At 46.6% G+C, this 21171-nt stretch overlaps 1 protein-coding gene across 3 annotated transcripts in view; it reads left to right on the top strand.

Moving 5' to 3' along the window:
• The window catches only part of LOC140410353 (adhesion G protein-coupled receptor B3-like), a 267880-nt gene that overhangs the window by 20162 nt on the left and 226547 nt on the right, over window positions 1-21171 (top strand). For 2 of the 3 annotated variants that reach the window (XM_072498369.1, XM_072498370.1), the window contains exons 4-7: window positions 2488-2573; window positions 2881-2979; window positions 3355-3526; window positions 9949-10044. In XM_072498369.1, coding sequence (XP_072354470.1) covers window positions 2488-2573; window positions 2881-2979; window positions 3355-3526; window positions 9949-10044 — 453 coding nt within the window. The remainder of the gene's footprint in view (window positions 1-2487; window positions 2574-2880; window positions 2980-3354; window positions 3527-9948; window positions 10045-21171) is intronic. The other variant, XM_072498371.1, reaches the window with a different exon arrangement.

Here is a 21171-nt window from a genome sequence, read left to right on the forward strand (position 1 = left end):
CTCAGCTCGCCCATGAAGAAGGGTGCTATGAGGGGGGGCTCGAGAATACCCACACCAGAGGCCAGTGAGGAATTCCAAGAACCTGACCCAGAACTGACAAGGGGACAGTCCCATATGTTCAAGTCTATATGGTTTGTGACCGGGGGGGGGGGGGGGGGGGGGCTGTGGGGGGGGGGGTGCACAGAGAACTGGTTTTCTCCTGGCGTTGCTGCATTTATCCTTCTCATTGTTGGAGGGTTCAGGGCTGGGGAGTTGCAGTTAAGTAAGCACATTTGTCAGAGACAGTACATGGAGCGGTCATAGCACTTGTTGTGGGTGCTGGAATTTGGCCCAGTTTTTGCAGTTGCAGCGACAGCTAAATTTCTTCATTACACTGGGAAACTGCAGCTGCACATTTGTAGTTAAACACAAATCTTGGAGTTGTTGTGAACGATTTCCTGCTCCTCCACAGGGTGCATGCTGGAGTCCTTGCTGATGGCAACCTTCAGGAGTTACTGACCTGCTAGAGTCTCCTCTTTTAGCTTGTACTGTTCCTGCTGAAAACCCCTCAGATAGTGCAGCCTTATTAACGAGGTGTGACTAGGTTTTTCACAGAGTACAGTGTCATAACTACTGATAAACATCCTCTCTGGCCCTGGAAAATTGTTTTAATATTTTCACAATGTGGAATCATTCCACTGTGGTAAAATGCCATTGTTTATTCATTTTTTTGTTTTTCTTCTTTATAAATTTATAGTACCCAATTATTTTTTTCCAATTAAGGGGCAATTTAGCTTGGCCAATCCACCTACTCTGCACATCTTTGGGTTGTGGGGGCGAAACCCACGCAGACACTGGGAGAATGTGCAAACTCCACACGGACAGTGACCCAGAGCTGGGATCGAACCTGAGACCGCGGCGCCTTGAGGCAGCAGGGCTAACCCACTGCGCCCACCGTGCTGCCCAGTTTATTCATTTTTGCCTAATATTTGCACATCTAATACGTATGCCCCAATTGACCTCTGTAACATTTTTAAAGAGTGTGTTTACCTCCTGGTTTGCTGTCTGTGGGAATTCACCAGTGCAATTGGCTACTTACCCTGCATGCAGCCATCACTTTTGAAGAATGTCTGGTGATCCCCTTGATCTGGCAGCAGACTCAAATGAATGTTAGGAAAGAGGAAATGACAGCACCGAGATTGTTAGGACTTTGCGCTCAGCTTACTTCAGGGTGAGTGCCAGTCGCCATCACAGCGCTGCAGACTGCAAAATTGGGATCATAATGAATTCAAGGGCAGGGGTACAGGCTGACCAAGCAGATCGGGAGCACTACCAATACAAGGGTTGCATTGGTTCAAGGCCTGGCAGCAACTTTTCAGGGCAACTCGGGATAGGAGTTAAGTTGTTTGCCAGCATTTCCCACACACCTGAGAACCAAAGAGGAAGAAAGTAAAATGGGGAAGGAAATTAAACTTTAAAATAGAATTGCTCACATCTCATCCGTCATCTCCCAGCTGATGCTGGATATGAACAGTACGGTGGCACAGTGGTTCGCATTCCTGCCTCACAGCAGCAGGGACCCAGGTTCAATTCTGACCTCAGGTGACTCTCTATGTGGAGCCTGCACATTCTCCCCATGTCTGTGTGGGTTTCCTCTGGGTGCTCCGGTTTCCTCCCACAGTCCAAAGATTTGCAGGTTAGGTAGATTGACCATGCTAAATTGCTCCTTAGTGTCCAAAAAGGTTAGGTGACATTACGGGAATTAGGCCTGGATAGAGTAGAGGGTGCTCTTTTGGACGGTCGGTGCAGACTCGATGTACCGAATGGCCGCCTTCTGCACTGCAGGAATTCTATGATTCTAAACAGTTAGTCAGAAGTAGCAGTGGGGAGAGATGATAGCATTGTGGTAAAATTACCGAACTACTAATCCAGAGGACCAGGCTAACCTTATGAGATCACGGGTTCAAATCCCACCATGGCAGCTGGTGGAATTTAAATTTGATTAATTAAATCTGGAATATAAAGCTAGTCTCCATAATGGTGACCATAAAACTATCATCAATTGTTGTGAAAATGTTTCTGGTTCACAAATGTCCTTTAGAAAAGGAAATCTGCCATCCTTACCCGGTCTGGCCTACATGTGATTGCAGACTCCAGGCAGCAATGTGGTTGACTCTTAAATACCTCTGAAATAGCCCTAACAAGCCATTCAGTTCAAGGGCAATTGGGGATGGGCAACACATGCTGGCTTTATCAGCGGTGCTCACATCCCAGGAAAGAATAATTTAAAAACATCACTGTTCTTATATACCCATGCACACTGGGTGGCCTTGTTTGTATGAACTGCCAGAACTGAAGTTCCAAAGCAGAGAGAGGAGTTGACCATAACAAAAACTGTAATGAACTAACATCTGAAAAGAGACAGTCATTGGATCTGTGAAGAAACAATGATCAGCGTTTGTTGCCCATTCAGCATCAAGATGACAAAAAGCATTTCTTCTTTCGCAGGTCAACATGGTGATCGGCATTTTAGTTTTTAATAAACTGGTGTCGAGAGACGGAATCCTAGATAAAAAGCTAAAACATAGAGGAGGGTAGGTGGTGAATGCTGAAACTTTCATTGTATTTTACAAACTCACGCCAAATGCTGCTCCATCACACGGTAAAGAAAATATTGCCCTGCGTTGAATAGTTATTGCATGCCTTTAAGTTAAATGTGTTAACATTGAGCCAGATTCTGCATGGCTTTCTTAGTAGTGTGGTGTAATGTGATTATCATGCTTGCCATGGAGAATTCTTACTCTTATTTTCTTTTTAACTTCCTGAGGGTGCCGAATACTTTTATTTTAAAGCTGCAATTTTTCTCTTCCTTTTTTTGTTGAATTTTTTATTTGGTTCCAGTCAGATGAGTGAGCCCCATAGCGGCCTGACGCTCAAATGTTCCAAGTGCGGAGTTGTTTCAACGACAGCCTTGTCAGCCACCACTGCCAGTAATGCCATGTTAGTCTCAAGCATTTTAAATCTGTATCTATATATGAATATATGTCTATAAATACTTTAATACTTTATAAATATAAACTGCCCGCAAAACATAGCTCAATTATTTTGATAATCATATATTCTTTCTTTACGGAGATACGTGAAAATTCTAATTTCAAATGACTGTTGAAAAGGTGATAGATATATAACGTGGTGTCTGTAGAGATAGCTTAAATATAAATACCATTAAAGTATGGACTGTCGTCTGAGGAAAAAAACGCAGATTTAACATTTTTTACCTCAAAAGTATGTAATTAATGTCATTCTTAAGCTTCATTGAAACGTCTGCCTCGTGTACATCCTACCGGCTCTGACTGGTTTTCTGTTTGTGTGCAGGGCGTCTCTGTGGAGTTCCTGTGTAGTGCTACCCCTCCTCGCTCTGACCTGGATGTCCGCAGTCCTGGCAATGACCGACAAACGATCCATCTTGTTTCAGATCCTGTTTGCTGTCTTCGACTCGCTGCAGGGATTTGTCATTGTCATGGTGCACTGTGTCCTGAGGAGAGAGGTAAGCGATCAGTAAGAGCCGTCCCACACTAGCACTGTGCAATCAAGATGTCATATTGGCGGACAGAAAGCCAGAGGTCTTATGTAATACACACAAATGTGCGCGCATGTGCGTGGAAATGGCAGGCAGGCAAAGACCAGCTGGTCACTGAAGCCTGCTCCACTCTGCGATGGCTGGGCCATCATGGCTAAAGACCTCTTTTTTGACCCCCTTCTACTCTTTCCCCATCTCACAACCAGCACTGCAGCCATGGGTGTCCCCACGGATTATGATCTTTTGAATTTTCCACCCCAGACAGCAAAGATGTTGAGCACAAATAAGATTGGGAATGAGAAATTGTATCCACTAAGGATTAATTGATAATGGAAATAGAATAGGAAAGGGGAGTTGATGTAAAAGTTCAGTCATGATCTTACTTAATGCTGGAACAGACTTGGGGGGGCTGAATGGCATTCACCTTCTCCCATTTCTTATTATCCTCCCGAGTGATAGCCATATAGCCTTCCCCATTGCATCGTGACGTAAAGATAATCAAAGGTGGCATTGTCTGCTGGGTTATAACTCCCAGCACCACAGGTGCCACAGAGAGTGATTACATTCCCCATGCCGACATCACTACCACTTCTGATAGGGAGGCAGTTAGCAGTCACTGAAACTTCCCTCTCTGGGGCAGGGAAAGTGGTGAAGTTGCCATCCGTCCATGAATCCTTGACCTCACGACCAAACAAAGAGGGTATCAGTGGAGATTGGGCAGAAGGACTTTTGCAACACAGTTATAAATGATTTCGTTAAACTCAAGACCAAGAAACGACTTATGAAAAAAAGCTCCGTACACATCACCAGGATGTTGCTCGGCGATTGGAGCCAGTGGATTACAGTTGACATGTAATTGCGACACATGCAGCAACAGATTTACACACAGCAAACTTCTACAATGTGATAATGGACCAAATAATCTCTTTCTGGTCATGTTGGTCAGGGCAACACCATGACACTAATGAAATAGTGCCCTCAAAGTGACGGACAGGAACTCGGATCAGCATTTCATCAAAAAGACAACGGCAGCCTTGAAATTGGATCATGAGGCTGTATATGGCAAGCACGAAGCAGGCACCTGAGGGTCTAACATGGCACCCAGAAGAGCAGAACCTGCTATATTGGATTCAACAGGCATCTAGGGAGAACACGCGATAGGTGCTAGGTGGCTGGCGCAGACATGATGGACTGAAGTGCTTCTTTCTGAGCTCTAATGTTCTATGACTATAATGAGGAGTACTCATTAGGCTAATTAGCATGGTTGGGGGTATGTTTTTATAGAATTGGTCTGCCCAATGGCTAACTCCAACAATTTGCAATGGTGGTGTACCTTTCTTGAGGTAATATGTCACAAAGTGCTTCACAGATATGTCACCAAGCATGGTTTGACATAAGGAGATATTAGGGCAGATGATCAAAGCCTTGGTCAAAGAGGTTGAATTTAAACAGTGGCTTAGAGGAGGAGAGAAACATAGAGAGGCAGTGAGAATCGAGTGGTAGGATGGGAGGACGGTGGAGTTTAAAGAACAATACCGCACAGCAACAAGCCTTTCGGCCCTCCAAGCCTGTACCGGTCATGATACCAACCTTTGCCAAAACCCTCAGCACTTCCTTGTGCCATATCCCTCTATACCCATCCTGTCCACGTGTTTGCCAAGATGCCTTTTGAACGCCGTGAGTGTATCTGCTTCCACAACCTCTCCTGGCAATCCGTTCCAGGCACTCACCACCTCTGCGTAAAAACCTGCCTTTCACATCCTCTAAATTTTGCCCCACGATCTTAAACCTATGCCCCCTGGTGACTGCCCCTCCACCCTGGGAAAGAGTGCCTGCCCAACCACTCTATCCATGCCCCTCAACATCTTGTAGACCTCTATCAGGTCGCCCCTCAACCTCCGTCTTTCTAATGAAAACAGTCCGAGTCTATTCAGCCTCTCCACATAGCAAACACCCTCCAGACCAGGCAACATCCTGGTAAACCTCCTCTGCACCCTCTCCAAAGCCTCCACATCCTTCTGGTAGTGTGGCGATCAGAATTGTGCGCAACATTCCAAGTGCAGCCTTACCAAGGTTCTACAGCTGTAGTATGATTTGCCAGTTTTTATACTCTATGCCCCATCCAATGAAGGCAAGCATTCCGTATGCTTTCTTGACTATCTTGTCCACTTGTGTTGCCACCTTCAAAGATCTGTGGACCTGCACACCCAGATTTCTCTGACTTCCTATATTCCGAGTTTTACCATTTACTGTATATTTTCCCTCTGCGCTAGACTTACCAAAATGCATTACCTCACATTTGTCCGTATTAAACTCCATTTGCCATTTCTCTGCCAGGTCTCTAACCTATCTATGTCCTGCTGTATCTTCTGACAATCCTCAACACTATCTGCCACTCCACCAACCTTGGTGTCATCCACGAACATACAAATCAGACCAGCTACATTTTCCTCCAAATCATTTATGCGCACCACAAACAAGAGGCCCAAGCACAGATCCCTGTGGAACACCACTAGTCACAACCTTCCATTCAGAAAAACACCCTTCTACTGCTACCCTTTGCCTTCTATGACCGGGCCAGTTCTGTATCCATCTTACCACCTCAACTCTGATCCCGTGTAACTTCACCTTTTGTACCAATCTGCTATGAGACACCTTATCACAGGCTTTACTGACATCCATGTAAACAACATCCCTCCCCTCATCAATCATCTTTGTTACCTCCTCAAAAAACTTGATCAAGATAGTGAGACACGACTTCCCCTTCACTGAACCATGTTGTCCATCGCTTATGAGTGCCTTTGTTTCCAAATGGGTATAAATCCTGTCCCTGAGAATTCTCTCCAATAATTTACGTACTACCCACGTGAGGCTCTCCGGCCTATAGTTTCCAGGATTATCCCTGCTACCTTTCTTAAACAGCGGTACCGCATTACCTATTCTCCAGTCCTCTGGGATCTCACCTGGAGCCAATGAGGATACAAAGATGTCAGTCAAGGCCCAACAATTTCCTCCCTTGCTTCCCTCAGTATTCTGGGGTAAATCCCATCCAACCCAGGAGGCTTTATCAACCTTAATATATTTTAAAAGACCCAATACCCCCTCCTTTTCGATGTCCACACCCCCTACCCAAGAATCATCTTCCACAAAGTCTCTTTCTTTAGTGAACACTGATGCAAAGTATTAATTTAGTACCTCGCCCATTTCCTCTGGCTCAACACCTAGATTCCCCCCACCGTCCTTAAGTGGTCCAATCCTTTCCCTGGCCACCCTCTTGTTTTTTACATGTGAATAAAACGCTTTGGGATTCACCTTAATCCTACTTGCCAAGGACTTTTCATGACCCCTCCTAATTTCCCACTTCGGTACCTTCCTACTTTCTTTATTCTCCTCAAGGTTTTCAACTGTTCCCACCCTTCTAGACCATACAAAAGTCTCCTTTTTCTTTTTGACGAGGTTCACAATATCCCTCGTTATCCAAGGCTCCCTAAACTTCCCATACGTATCCTTCATTCTCTCAGGAATGTGACTTTCCTAAATCCTAATCAACTGTCACTTGAAAGACTCCCACATGGCCGATGTTGATTTATTATCCAACAGCCGCACCCAATCCAAATTTTTCAATTCCTGTCTAATGTTATCGTAATGTTATCATTCCAGAGCTAAAATGCTCAGGAGGCCAGAATTGTGGAAACACGGAGGTTTTGAAGGCTTGTCAGGCCAAAGGAAATGATCGACATAGGAAGGGTCAAGGTCTTGGAGGGATTTGTAACCTGGGTGAGAATTACAAAAAGTGAGGGCAGCGAGGCGATATGGGTAGAGATCAGGAATAAGAAGGGTGCTGTCACAATGTTGGGGGTTTACTACAGGCCACCCAACAGCCAGCGGGAGATAGAGGAGCAAATAGGTAGCCAGATTTTGGAAAGGAGTAAAAGCAACAGGGTTGTTGTGATGGGAGACCTTAACTTCCCCAATATTGACTGGGACTCACTTAGTGCTAGGGGCTTGGATGGGGCAGAGTTTGTAAGGGGCATCCAGGAGGGCTTCTAAAAACAATATGTAGATAGTCCAACTAGGGAAGGAGCTATATTGGACCTGGTATTGGGGAATGAGCCCGGCCAGGTGGTAGAACTTTCAGTAGGGGAGCATTTAGGGAACAGTGACCACAATTCAGTAAGTTTTAAAGTGCTGGTGGACAAGGATAAGAGTGGCCCGAGGGTGAATGTGCTAAATTGGGGGGAGGCTAATTATAACAATATTAGGCAGGAACTAAAGAACCATGATTGGGGCAGATGTTTGAGGGTAGATCAACATCTGACATGTGGGAGGCTTTCAAATGGCAGTTGAAAGAAATTCAGGATCGGCATGTTCCTGTGCAGAAGAAGGATAAATACAGCAAATTTCGGGAACCTTGGTTAATAGACAATAGAACATTACAGCGCAGTACAGGCCCTTCGGCCCTCGATGTTGCGCCAACCTGTGAAACCAATCTAAAGCCCATCTACACTATTCCATTATCATCCATATGTTTAGCCAATGACCACTTAAATGCCCTTAATGTTGGCGAGACCACTACTGTTGAAGGCAGGGCATTCCACGCCCTTACTACTCTCTGAGTAAAGAACCTACCTCTGACGTCTGTCCTATATCTATCTCCCCTGAATTTAAAGCTATGTCCCCTCGTGCTAGCCATCACCATCCGAGGAAAAAGGCTTTCACTGTCCATCCTATCTAATCCTCTGATCACCTTGTAATGAGAGATATTGTAGGCCTCGTCAAAAAGGAGGCCTTTATCAGGGCTAGAAGGTTGAGAACAGACAAAGCCTGTGTGAATATAAGGAAAGTAGGAAGGAACTTAAGCAAGGAGTCAGGAGGGCTAAAAGGGATCACAAAAAGTCATTGGCAAATAGGTTTAAGGAAAACCCCAAGGCTTTTTACATGTACATAAAAAGCAAGAGGGTAGCCAGGGAAAAGGTGGGCCCACTGAAGGACAGGCAAGGGAGTCTGTGGAGCCAGAGGAAATGGGCGAGGTACTAAATGAATACTTTGCATCAGTATTCACCAAAGAGAAGGAATTGGTGGATGTTGAGTCTGGAGAAGGGTGTGTAGATAGCCTGGGTCATATTGAGATCCAAAAAAACGAGGTGTTGGGCGTCTTGAAAAATATTAAGGCGGATAAGGCCCCAGGGCCTGATGGGATCTCCCAAGAATACTGAAGGAGGCTAGAGAGGAAATTGCTGAGGCCTGGACAGATATCTTTGGATCCTCACTGTCTTCAGGTGATGTCCCGGAGGACTGGAGAATAGCCAATGTTGTTCCTTTGTTTAAGAACGGTAGCAAGGATAATCCAGGGAACTACAGGCCGGTGAGCCTTACGTCAGTGGTAGGGAAATTACTGGAGAGAATTCTTCGAGACAGGATCTACTCCCATTTGGAAGCAAATGGGCGTATTAGTGAAAGGCAGCACGGTTTTGTGAAGGGGAAGTCGTGACTCACTAACTTGATAGAGTTTTTCGAGGTGGTCACAAAGAAAGATGATTGATGCAGGTAGGGCAGTGGATGTTGTCTATATGGACTTCAGTAATGCCTTTGACAAGGTCCCTCATGGCAGACTGGTACAAAAGGTGAAGTCACACGGGATCAGGGGTGAGCTGGCAAGGTGGATACAGAACTGGCTAGGTCATAGAAGGCAGAGAGTAGCAATGGAAGGGTGCTTTTCTGATTGAAGGGCTGTGACGTGTGGTATTCCGCAGGGATCAGTGCTGGGACCTTTGCTGTTCGTAGTATATATAAATAATTTGGAGGAAAATGTAACTGGTCTGATTAGTAAGTTTGCAGACGACACAAAGGTTGGTGGAATTGCGGATAGCGATGAGGATTGTCAGATGATATAGCAGGATTTAGACCGTTTGGAGACTTGGGCGGAGAGATGGCAGATGGAGTTTAATCTGGACAAATGTGAGGTAATGCATTTTGGAAGGTCTGATGCAGGTAGGGAATATACAGTGAATGGTAGAACCCTCAAGTGTTTTGACAGTCAGAGAGATCTAGGTATACAGGTCCACAGGTCACTGAAAGGGGCAACACAGGTGAAGATAGTCAAGAAGGCATACGGCATGCTTCCCTTCATTGGCCGGGGCATCGAGTATAAAAATTGGCAAGTCATGTTGCAGCTGTATAGAACCTTAGTTAGGCCACACTTGCTGCAACTCGCTGTTCTTCAACCGCCAGAACAGCCATGGTGCAATTTGTAACCCATATTTTGTGCTGCCTGTTCCGATGGCTGTAAAATAATTAAGAAATAAGGTCCTACTGTAAAATTCCACAAGTCTCAAATGAATCCATGATCAATTATTCAGGTTACCTACGGGTGTCTTCCTGTTCAACAGGTCCAAGATGCTGTTCGATGCCGTCTGAGGAACTGCCAGGATCCAATAGTTGGGGACACAGCTAGTACATTTCCGAACGGCCATGCCCGGATCATGGTGAGCAGTAATTTCTTTCCTTCTTTATTCTTCTGCTAGATTTTCACCTAATCTTCAGGTTATAACAGGTGGGAGTTGGACACCGGTTCATTCTCTGTTTAATTTCACACTCCGTTGTCTTTAAGGTGGCTGAAAATCAGTTGTCCACCGCAAACACACTCTGTTCTTGCCTACGGAGTTTGGTTAAAAGGAGGCCTTTATTTTTATTATCATCATCATGAGGCAGAGCACAGATGAGACACTCGAGGGGCACAGCCTTTCCAGAGCACTCTATCCTCACACTGCTGTGGACAATCGAGTGGAGTGCAAGTAGAGTGGGCGACACAGTTAGCACTGTTGCTTCACAGTGGCAGAGAGCCTGTACGTTCTCCCCGTGTCTGCATGGGTTTTCCTCCGGGTGCTCCGGTTTCCTCCCACAAGTCTCAAAAGACGTGCTTGGTAGGTGAATTGGACATTCTGAATTCTCCCTCTGTGTACCTGAACAGGCACCAGAGTGTGGCGACGAGGAGCTTTTCACAGTAACTTCATTGCAGTGTTAATGTAAGCCTACTTGTGACACTAGTAAAGATTATTATAAGGGAACAGGTGACCTCAAATTGCCTCGAGCAAGTTGAGATTCCGATATCTGTTTCTGCCTTTCCATTGCTCTCAGTGAGAGAAGAGTTATTGATCTAAGCCCTCAATGGACACTTCAACTTGCACGGGAGGGAATATAGTCCAGTTACTCATTTTACTTTAGAAATTATATTAAAAAAATATCTTGGGCCATATTTTGCAGTAACCGGCCAAATGGTCATGCCTGCCATAGAATTCAATTTTCAACTCCAAGTAATTTGTCCATTACGTTGCCAAAAGTATGAACTGCGGGGCAGTGAGGCAACAGGGCATCTGGGATCTGGACAAGCAGTGGAGCAATAGGGTATCTTCTCAGCCAATCCGATTGAAAGAATGAGAATTAAACATCACAAGGAAGATGAATTAAAGGGAGCAAATTTCATGTCAATCAGGTACAGAAAGTGATATAAAGTGAGATGAAGAAATAATTTGAGTTAAAAAATAAAAAGTAAGTTTAAAAAAAAAAATTAATTTTAAATTTGTACTGATACAAAAGCAGATTAACGCGGGTGCGGGAAATGTGAATTAAAAACAGAAAAGGCAGCAAATACTCCGCCGATCAGCGAGGACTTGTGGAGAAAGAAGTAAAGAATTACCATTTCAGATCGATGGCTTTTTTGTCAGAACTTGACCTGAACTCAGAGTGAAAGTTTGCCTTGGCAGCCAATTAACGATGGTGTGCGGGCCAATGGTTGCCCAATCTGAGGCCAGCAACTCTGGAGCTCGACAGTGCAACTGAGAGAGCTGGTATCAATTGTATAAATTAATGTTAAGGATATAAAGGTTGTGTGGGAGGAGTACAGTCATTGGATAACCTCTGTACTTGGACCCATGTAAAGAGTCATTTACTGATATTGGTGTGGGTGATAGATTTAGGAGCTGTACATTTGGCGAATAAATCAAAGATTGCCTTCTGCTCTCCTTCACCAACTGGCTGGTTGCTGTCAGGTACCAAGAACACAAGGGTGCCTCCATTTTCCTGTTGCCCTTGGGAGGGTGAGCGGTAAATGTATTTTTACGTGGGCCAAGTAGGCAGGGCCTGGAGAACAGAAGGGAAAACCCTCTTGAAGCAGCTAGGGGTTAGTCATTAACTGCTGCTGGCAGCCATTTCCTTGAACGTGGAGGCTCCAGCCACACCCGCCCCCCCCCCTCCACCCCACACCCGCCCCCATATACCTCCTCCAGGTAACCTCCGGGAGGCTGACTTCATGTTGCCTCTGTCTCCCCATGAGGCAGGAGGCAGCTCCACCACCAGCAAAATGCCAGTGATTTGGGAAAAATGCCTTAATCGGGCCATTAATCATTTCAAGTTGGCTGCCTGCCCCTATGTGGGCTCCCTGGCATTTGACAGTTTCCTCTCCCCCCCCCCCCCCCCCTACCAACCCTTTATCCTATCACCACCACCACCGGGGGGGAGAATAAAGTTCTCCTCCTGTTTCTCTCCCCGCAACTTGGTTTTTTTTACACCAGATTTAGACATTGGTTGAGGGATTTATATTGCCCAGGACAACCTTAGAACACTATATACAGGGCAGTCATTTGTTCATGTTAACTCAGAGCAGTTAACGATAGGAACTGTTGTAGTCTTAAACTCCCCACTTATCTGATGTGCAGGTCTCTCAAAGTGATTTAAAATTGGAATGCCTGCAGTAAACTGGGTAGCCAAAATAAATTCTCCTAACTGCATTACACACCGCACGAAAGCTGACAAGCAGAACTCATTGAGAATATTGCTTCCTACTGTTCTCAATGCTGCACAGAATGCTTCATCACGTTTCTGAGATTTGTCATTCAGTATACTGAACAGCAAGGACAGGAGGGGCAGGCGGCTTGTCCTGTCAGTCTGCCTGAGATGCTGAACACTGGAAGTTCTGCTTGCAGCCTATCTTTGACCAACACTTCCTGGCCTGACCACGGATATCAGCTCCGCTTTTACAACGGGCACGCGACTCACCTCTTTGGAAGAGTGCAATTACAGTAACCAACCGGTTAAAGTGCAATCCCGGACAAGAAGGGAAAATACACCAACAAATTAATCGAACCCTGAAAGAGGAAGGGAGCTGTAACTGAGCCATCCTCGGAATATGACCAGTTATTAACGGCGGCTCTTTGCCCCCCCCTCCCCCCGCCTCGCTCACTCTCACTCTCTCGCTCATGCCCATTGAGCTCCCAAATGCTTTGTTTTTAGTTCAGACTTCCATTGAGAAAAGTGGAAAGGCAGGAGGAGCCGGGGTTGTCCACCTTCGAGCAGAAAGGATTAAGGGGAGATTTAATAGAGGTTTTCAAAATCGTAAACGACAAGTGGGGAGAATCTGTTTCCAGTGGCAGGAGGGTCAGTCACCGGAGAACTCAGATTGAAGATGGTTGGGAAAAGAACCGGAAGTGCGATGAGGAGAGCGTTTTTACATGACGATCTGTTCTGATCTGGAATGCACCGGATGAAATGGCGGTGGGAGCACAATCAACAGTACTTTCTAAAGGAAGTTAAATAAATTGATGAAGGGGAAACACTTGTACGACTACGGGAAAAGAGCAGGGGAGCGGGACTAATCAGTTAGCCCTTTCAAAGAGCTAGCACAGGCAAGATGGGCTGCAAGACCTCCTTCTGCCGTTTCCTTCTTATCTCAAATATGAATGAATTGTCACATTTTTACCCATTATGAATGTATGTACATCGCTTCCTGTCCGCTCGTATTTCTTTGTTTTCTTAAAATGATTTTTTATTTCCCTTTTCACCTGTGGCCTCCTGAACCATTCATCAACCGCCCAGCCACGAGGGCAGGTAAGCAATCTGTTCCCACAGCATTTTAACGGATGCTGTTTTGTAACCGTACAGTAGATGATGTGTGAGATCAGCCAAGAGCAACTGTCTCTCTGTTAGAAAAGCTGAACCGAGGCGTGACGAGTTTGGGGGGTGGGGTGGAGGTGGACACCAGGCACAGCTAACAAAACTCCAAATGTTTCCCCTACATTATGTAACCGCACTGGTGTTTCCAGGCGTAGATGCCCAAGGAGATGTCTAAAATGTGGACACTGTGCTGGAACGCATTCCGTTTCCTGGAAAAGCTCGTTCCAACAGGGAATGCGGGGCACGGTAGCACAGTGGTTAGCACACTTGCTTCACTGCTCCAGGGTCCCAGGTTAAATTCCCGGCTTGGGTCACTGTCTGTGTGGAGTCTGCATGTTCTCCCCGTGTCTGTGTGGGCTTCCTCTGGATGCTCCGGTTTCCTCCCATAGTCCAAAGATGTGCAGTTTAGGAGGATTGGCCATTGACTAGAAGGGCTTGAGGTTCATAAGGAGGAGGTGTTAGCAATTCTGGAAAGTGTGAAAATAGATAAGTCACCTGGGCTGGATGGGATTTATCCTAGGATTCTCTGGGAAGTTAGGGAGGAGATTGCTGAGCCTTTGGCCTTGATCTTTAAGTCATCTTTGTCTACAGGAATAGTGCCAGAAGACTGGAGGATAGCAAATGTTGTCCCCTTGTTCAAGAAGGGGAGTAGAGATAACCCCGGTAACTATAGACCAGTGAGCCTTACTTCTGTTGTGGGCAAAATCTTGGAAAGGTTTACAAGAGATAGGATGTATAATCATCTGGAAAGGAATAATTTGATTAGAGATTGTCAACACGGTTTTGTGAAGGGTAGGTCGTGCCTCACAAACCTTATTGAGTTCGTTGAGAAGGTGACCAAACAGGTGGATGAGGGTAAAGCAGTTGATGTGGTGTATATGGATTTCAGTAAAGCGTTTGATAAGGTTCCCCATGGTAGGCTACTGCAGAAAATACGGTGGCATGGGATTCAGGGTGATTTAGCAGTTTGGATCAGAAATTGGCTAGCTGGAAGAAGACAAAGGGTGGTGGTTGATGGGAAATGTTCAGATTGGAGTCCAGTTACTAGTGGTGTACCGCAAGGATCTGTTTTGGGGCCACTGCTGTTTGTCATTTTTATAAATGACCTGGAGGAGGGCGTAGAAGGATGGGTGAGTAAATTTGCAGATGACACTAAAGTCGGTGGAGTTGTGGACAGTGCGGAAGGATGTTACAAGTTACAGAGGGACATAGATAAACTGCAGCACTGGACTGAGAGGTGGCAAATGGAGTTTAATGCAGAAAAGTGTGAGGTGATTCATTTTGGAAGCAATAGCAGGAAGACTGAGTACTGGACTAATGGTAAGATTCTTGGCAGTGTAGATGAGCAGAGAGATCTCGGTGTCCATGTACATAGATCCCTGAAAGTTGCCACCCAGGTTGAGAGGGTTGTTAAGAAGGGGTACGGTGTGTTAGCTTTTATTGGTAGAGGGATTGAGTTTGGGAGCCATGAGGGCATGTTGCAGCTATACAACACTCTGGTGCGGCCGCATTTGGAGTATTGCGTGCAATTCTGGTTGCCGCATTATAGGAAGGATGTGGAAGCATTGGAAAGGGTGCAGAGGAGATTTACCAGAATGTTGCCTGGTATGAAGGGAAGATCTTATGAGGAACGGCTGAGGGACTTGAGGCTGTTTTCGTTAGAGAGAAGAAGGTTAAGAGGTGACTTAATTGAGGCATACAAGATGATCAGAGGATTGGATAGGGTGGGCAGTAAGAGCATTTTTCCTCGGATGGTGATGTCTAGCACGAGGGGACTTACCTTTAAATTGAGGGGAGATAGATATAAGACAGATGTCAGAGGTAGGTTCTTTACTCAGAGAGTAGTAAGGGCCTGGAATGCCCTGCCTGCAACAGTAGTGGACTCGCCAACACTAAGGACATTCAAATGGTCATTGGATAGATATATGGACAATAAGGGAATAGTGTAGATGGGCTTTAGAGTGGTTTCACAGGTCGGCGCAACATCGCTGCGCATGTCATAGAATCATAGAATTTACAGTGCAGAAGGAGGCCATTCGGCCCATCGAGTCTGCGCTGTTATGTTCTCTGATAAATTGCCCTTTGTGCCCAAAAAGGTTGGATTGGGTTACAGGGATTAGGTGGGGGTGTTGGCCTAGGTAGGGTGCTCTTTCCAATGGCCGGTGCAGCATCGATGGGCCCAATGGCCTCCTTCTGCACTGTAAATTCTATGACAGACGATTGCATTTTCTGCAGTTTGGTGTTGGAAGGGGAGACAGCAGCAGCATTTTTCTTTTCTTTATTATTTTGACATTAGTATTCATCATTTAACAAAAAGAATTCCACAGATATTTAGTGAATTCAATCCTGCAGCTTGGATTCTCCTGCACACTAATAAAGAACTGCCTTGATAGCAATGCATCCACACAAAACAGAATGCCCGGTATAGAATTGGCAGCGTTTGTTTTGAAAATGTATGTTTCAAGGCTATGCTCCCTGGTCAGGGGTTGGATTAAATCAGGAATGCACTGACATTTCTAAAGTGCCTCTCATATCCACAGAACATCCCAAGGTGTTTCTGAAAACCTTTGAACTACTTTTGAAATGTACTCAATGTTTTGTAGAGAGACCTGTCAACCTGTGCACGGAAACCTGTCAATCTGTGCACGGAAACCTGTCAACCTGTGCACGGTAACCTGTCAATCTGTGCACGGAAACCTGTCAATCTGTGCACGGAAACCTGTCAATCTGTGCACGGAAACCTGTCAATCTGTGCACGGAAACCTGTCAACCTGTGCACGGAAACCTGTCAACCTGTGCATGGTGACCTGTCAATCTGTGCACGGAAACCTGTCAATCTGTGCACGGAAACCTGTCAACCTGTGCACGGAAACCTGTCAATCTGTGCACGGAAACCTGTCAATCTGTGCACGGAAACCTGTCAATCTGTGCACGGAAACCTGTCAATCTGTGCACGGAAACCTGTCAACTTGTGCACGGAAACCTGTCAACCTGTGCACGGAAACCTGTCAATCTGTGCACGGAAACCTGTCAATCTGTGCACGGAAACCTGTCAATCTGTGCACGGAAACCTGTCAATCTGTGCACGGAAACCTGTCAATCTGTGCACGGAAACCTGTCAACCTGTGCACGGAAACCTGTCAATCTGTGCACGGAAACCTGTCAATCTGTGCACGGAAACCTGTCAACCTGTGCACGGAAACCTGTCAATCTGTGCACGGAAACCTGTCAATCTGTGCACGGAAACCTGTCAATCTGTGCACGGAAACCTGTCAATCTGTGCACGGAAACCTGTCAATCTGTGCACGGAAACCTGTCAATCTGTGCACGGAAACCTGTCAACCTGTGCACGGTAACCTGTCAATCTGTGCACGGAAACCTGTCAATCTGTGCACGGAAACCTGTCAATCTGTGCACGGAAACCTGTCAATCTGTGCACGGAAACCTGTCAACCTGTGCACGGAAACCTGTCAACCTGTGCATGGTGACCTGTCAATCTGTGCACGGAAACCTGTCAATCTGTGCACGGAAACCTGTCAACCTGTGCACGGAAACCTGTCAATCTGTGCACGGAAACCTGTCAATCTGTGCACGGAAACCTGTCAATCTGTGCACGGAAACCTGTCAATCTGTGCACGGAAACCTGTCAACTTGTGCACGGAAACCTGTCAACCTGTGCACGGAAACCTGTCAATCTGTGCACGGAAACCTGTCAATCTGTGCACGGAAACCTGTCAATCTGTGCACGGAAACCTGTCAATCTGTGCACGGAAACCTGTCAATCTGTGCACGGAAACCTGTCAACCTGTGCACGGAAACCTGTCAATCTGTGCACGGAAACCTGTCAATCTGTGCACGGAAACCTGTCAACCTGTGCACGGAAACCTGTCAATCTGTGCACGGAAACCTGTCAATCTGTGCACGGAAACCTGTCAATCTGTGCACGGAAACCTGTCAATCTGTGCACGGAAACCTGTCAATCTGTGCACGGAAACCTGTCAATCTGTGCACGGAAACCTGTCAATCTGTGCACGGAAACCTGTCAATCTGTGCACGGAAACCTGTCAATCTGTGCACGGAAACCTGTCAATCTGTGCACGGAAACCTGTCAATCTGTGCACGGAAACCTGTCAATCTGTGCACGGAAACCTGTCAATCTGTGCACGGAAACCTGTCAATCTGTGCACGGAAACCTGTCAATCTGTGCACGGAAACCTGTCAATCTGTGCACGGAAACCTGTCAATCTGTGCACGGAAACCTGTCAATCTGTGCACGGAAACCTGTCAACCTGTGCACGGAAACCTGTCAACCTGTGCACGGAAACCTGTCAACCTGTGCACGGAAACCTGTCAACCTGTGCACGGAAACCTGTCAATCTGTGCACGGAAACCTGTCAATCTGTGCACGGAAACCTGTCAATCTGTGCACAAACAGCAAGGTCCCACAAACAATGAGATGATTGACTCGTCTGATCTTTTGGGGTTAACGGTTGAGTGGAAAATTTTGCCAGGAGAGCAACTCCCCTATTCACCTTTGCAGAGTGTCGCCCACTCTTTTATGTCTACCTGATGTAGACTTAAACTTTCCTCTGAAAGCTGGTACCCCTGTCAATGCAGCACTCCCTCAGTACATTTACTATGTTAGTGAAGTTACTCCTGTTCCCACAATCTGAGAGCTGGAAAATTCCTTGCCTCCCTCACTTTTCACTTCTTCCTACATTCATAAACATTTTAAACCCAAGCTTGATTTCAACTCATCACTACATCGCCGTTTATTCCACCTTTGGCGCTTTTCACAGGGAAAAGGCAGGGGCAATGGCACAAAGTCATGATGCTCGTTTGGAGAGCTGGGGCAGACACAATGGGCCAAATGGCCTCCCTCTGCGCCATAACAATTCTGTGATTCAGACTTGGTGCTGTGCTTCATGTTGGTCCTTTACCTGAAGCAACTCATTCATAATAAAAATGTCAGTGTGATGTTAATTGTTTGATTTCTCCGAATGGGGTCACTGGTACACAGGCAGGTTCATAAAGGTCTTTCCCAAATGAGTAACTTATCAGGACTCCAGGATTTGCCATCCCCTCCCACAGCATTAGTGCCAGTGCATCACCTCTGCCCTCTCTATCACCTTCTATTCCTTTGGTCAGTTCTCTGCGCACAGCGTAGCATCCTGCCATTCGCAGCACAAGTCCCCCGGTGTGGGATCTCTGGTGAGTTTCTGATCTCCTTGTCGAGCAAGATGTGGCCACACATCTCCGCAGGTCTAGCTAAATAGCAACATGGTTTGAAGTCTGAGGACGGACCCACCTGCATCCAATGAGAGTGTAGTGTGCAACATCATAGACCTATTATAATATAATAATAATCGTCATTATTGTCACAAGTAGGCTTACATTAACACTGCAATGAAGTTACTGTGAAAAGCTCCTAGTCGTCACACACCGGCGCCTGTTCGGGTACACGGAGGAAGAATTCAGAATCTCCAAATTACCTAACAGCACGTCTTTCAGGACTTGTGGGAGGAAACCGGAGCACCCGGAGGAAACCCACGCAGACACGGAGAACATGCAGACTCCGCACAGACAGTGACCCAAGCCAGGAATCGAACCCAGGTTCCTGGCGCTGTGAAGCAATATCGGGGGTGGGGGGGCTAGATTTGGAGATCTGTCCCACAAACTAGACAAGCAACAGCCTGACTTAGTCATACACATTGTATCATACCTTACAGATAATGTCCCCAACACCACCAAAACCATCCCTAGATATGTCCTACCCACCAGCTGGAGAGACCCACCAGAGTTTGTGGTATCAAGTTGGGAGGGGTGGCCCATAGGGTCCTTAACATTGTCTCTGAACCCCGTGAAATTTCATGCCATCAAGCCAAACACAGGCAAGGAAGCCTCTGCTGATTACCACCTATCAGCCTTCTGCATCTTAAAACATTATTTAGAAGAAGCACTGTGAGTAACAGCAGCACAGAATGTGCTATGTTCACACCTTCCATCGTATGTGGCACTGCCAACTTGCTAAATGGGACAGATTCCGAACGGATCTGGCAACTTGAAGCTGGGCATCGAAGAGGCGCTGTGGGCCATCAGCAGCAGAATTGTACACAAATGCAATCTGTAACCCTGTGGCCCAGGATGTTCCCCGCTCTACCCTTACCACCAAGCCAGGGGATCAACCCCAGTTCAGTGAGGACTGTAGGACAGTTTGGGGCACCACGGTAGCATTGTGGATAGCACAATTGCTTCACAGCTCCAGGGTCCCAGGTCGATTCCGGCTTGGGTCACTCTGTGCGGAGTCTGCACATCCTCCCCTCACCAAGCCAGGGGATCAACCCCAGTTCAGTGTGGACTGTAGGACAGTTTGGGGCAGCACGGTAGCATTGTGGATAGCACAATTGCTTCACAGCTCCAGGGTCCCAGGTTCAATTCCGGCTTGGGTCACTGTCTGTGCGGAGTCTGCACATCCTCCCCGTGTGTGCGTGGGTTTCCTCCGGGTGCTCTGGTTTCCTCCCACAGTCCAAAGATGTGCAGGTTAGGTGGATTGGCCGTGATAAATTGCCCTTAGTGTCCAAAATTGCCCTTTAGTGTTGGGTGGGGTTACTGGGTTATGGGGATAGGGTGGAGGTGTTGACCTTGGGTAGGGTGCTCTTTCCAAGAGCTGGTGCAGACTCGATGGGCCGAATGGCCTCCTTCTGCACTGTAAATTCTATGATTCTATGACATCTAACCGGGTACAGCACCAGTAATACCTAAAAAAGAAGTGTTAACCTGGTGAATCTACAACACAGAACTACATGTGTAGTAAACTGCAGAAACAGTAAGCGGCAGACAGACCAAAGCGATCCCACAGCCACCAGATCAGATCTAAACTCTGCAGTCCTACCACATCTAGTCATGAAAGATGGTGGATGATTAAATGGCTAACAAGAGAAGGAGGCTGCACAAACATCCCCATCCTTAACGATGGAGGAGCCCAACACATCAATGCAGAAAACAGGACTGAAACATTCCCGGTAATCTTTAGCCAGAAATGTCGAGTGGATGATCCATCTCGGCCTCCTCCAGAGATTCCCAGCAACACAGATGCCAGACTTCAGCCAAGTTGATTCACTCCACATGTTATTGGGCAGCACATTGGCACAGTGGCTAGCACTGCTGCCTCACAGTGCCAGGGACCCGGGTTCAATTCCAGCCTTGGGCGACTGTGTGGAGTTTGCACGGTCTCCCCCTGTCTGCGTGTGTTTCCTCCAGGTGCTCCGATTTCCTCCCACAGTCCAAAGATGTGCAGATTAGGTGGATTGGCCATGCTAAATTGCCCCTTAGTGTCCAAAAGGTTAGGTGGGATTACGGGGATCGGGTCAGGGCATGGGCCTCGGTAGGGTACTCTTTCCAGTGGGCGGTGCAGACGTGATGGGCCGAATTCCTTCTGCACTGTAGCGATTCTATGATTCTATATCAAGTATCTGCTAAAGTCACTGAATACTGTAAAGGCTAAGGGCCCTGACAATATTCCGGCAATAGTTCTGAAGACTTGTGCTCCAGAACGTGCCACGCCACTGGCCAAGTTGTTCCTGTACAGCTACAACACTGGCATCTACCCGACAATGTGGAAAATTGCCATGTCCTGTGCAGAAAAGGTAGGACAAAGCCAATTA

The sequence above is a fragment of the Scyliorhinus torazame genome, chromosome 4, assembly GCF_047496885.1.
Source record: "Scyliorhinus torazame isolate Kashiwa2021f chromosome 4, sScyTor2.1, whole genome shotgun sequence".
NCBI lineage: Eukaryota > Metazoa > Chordata > Chondrichthyes > Carcharhiniformes > Scyliorhinidae > Scyliorhinus > Scyliorhinus torazame.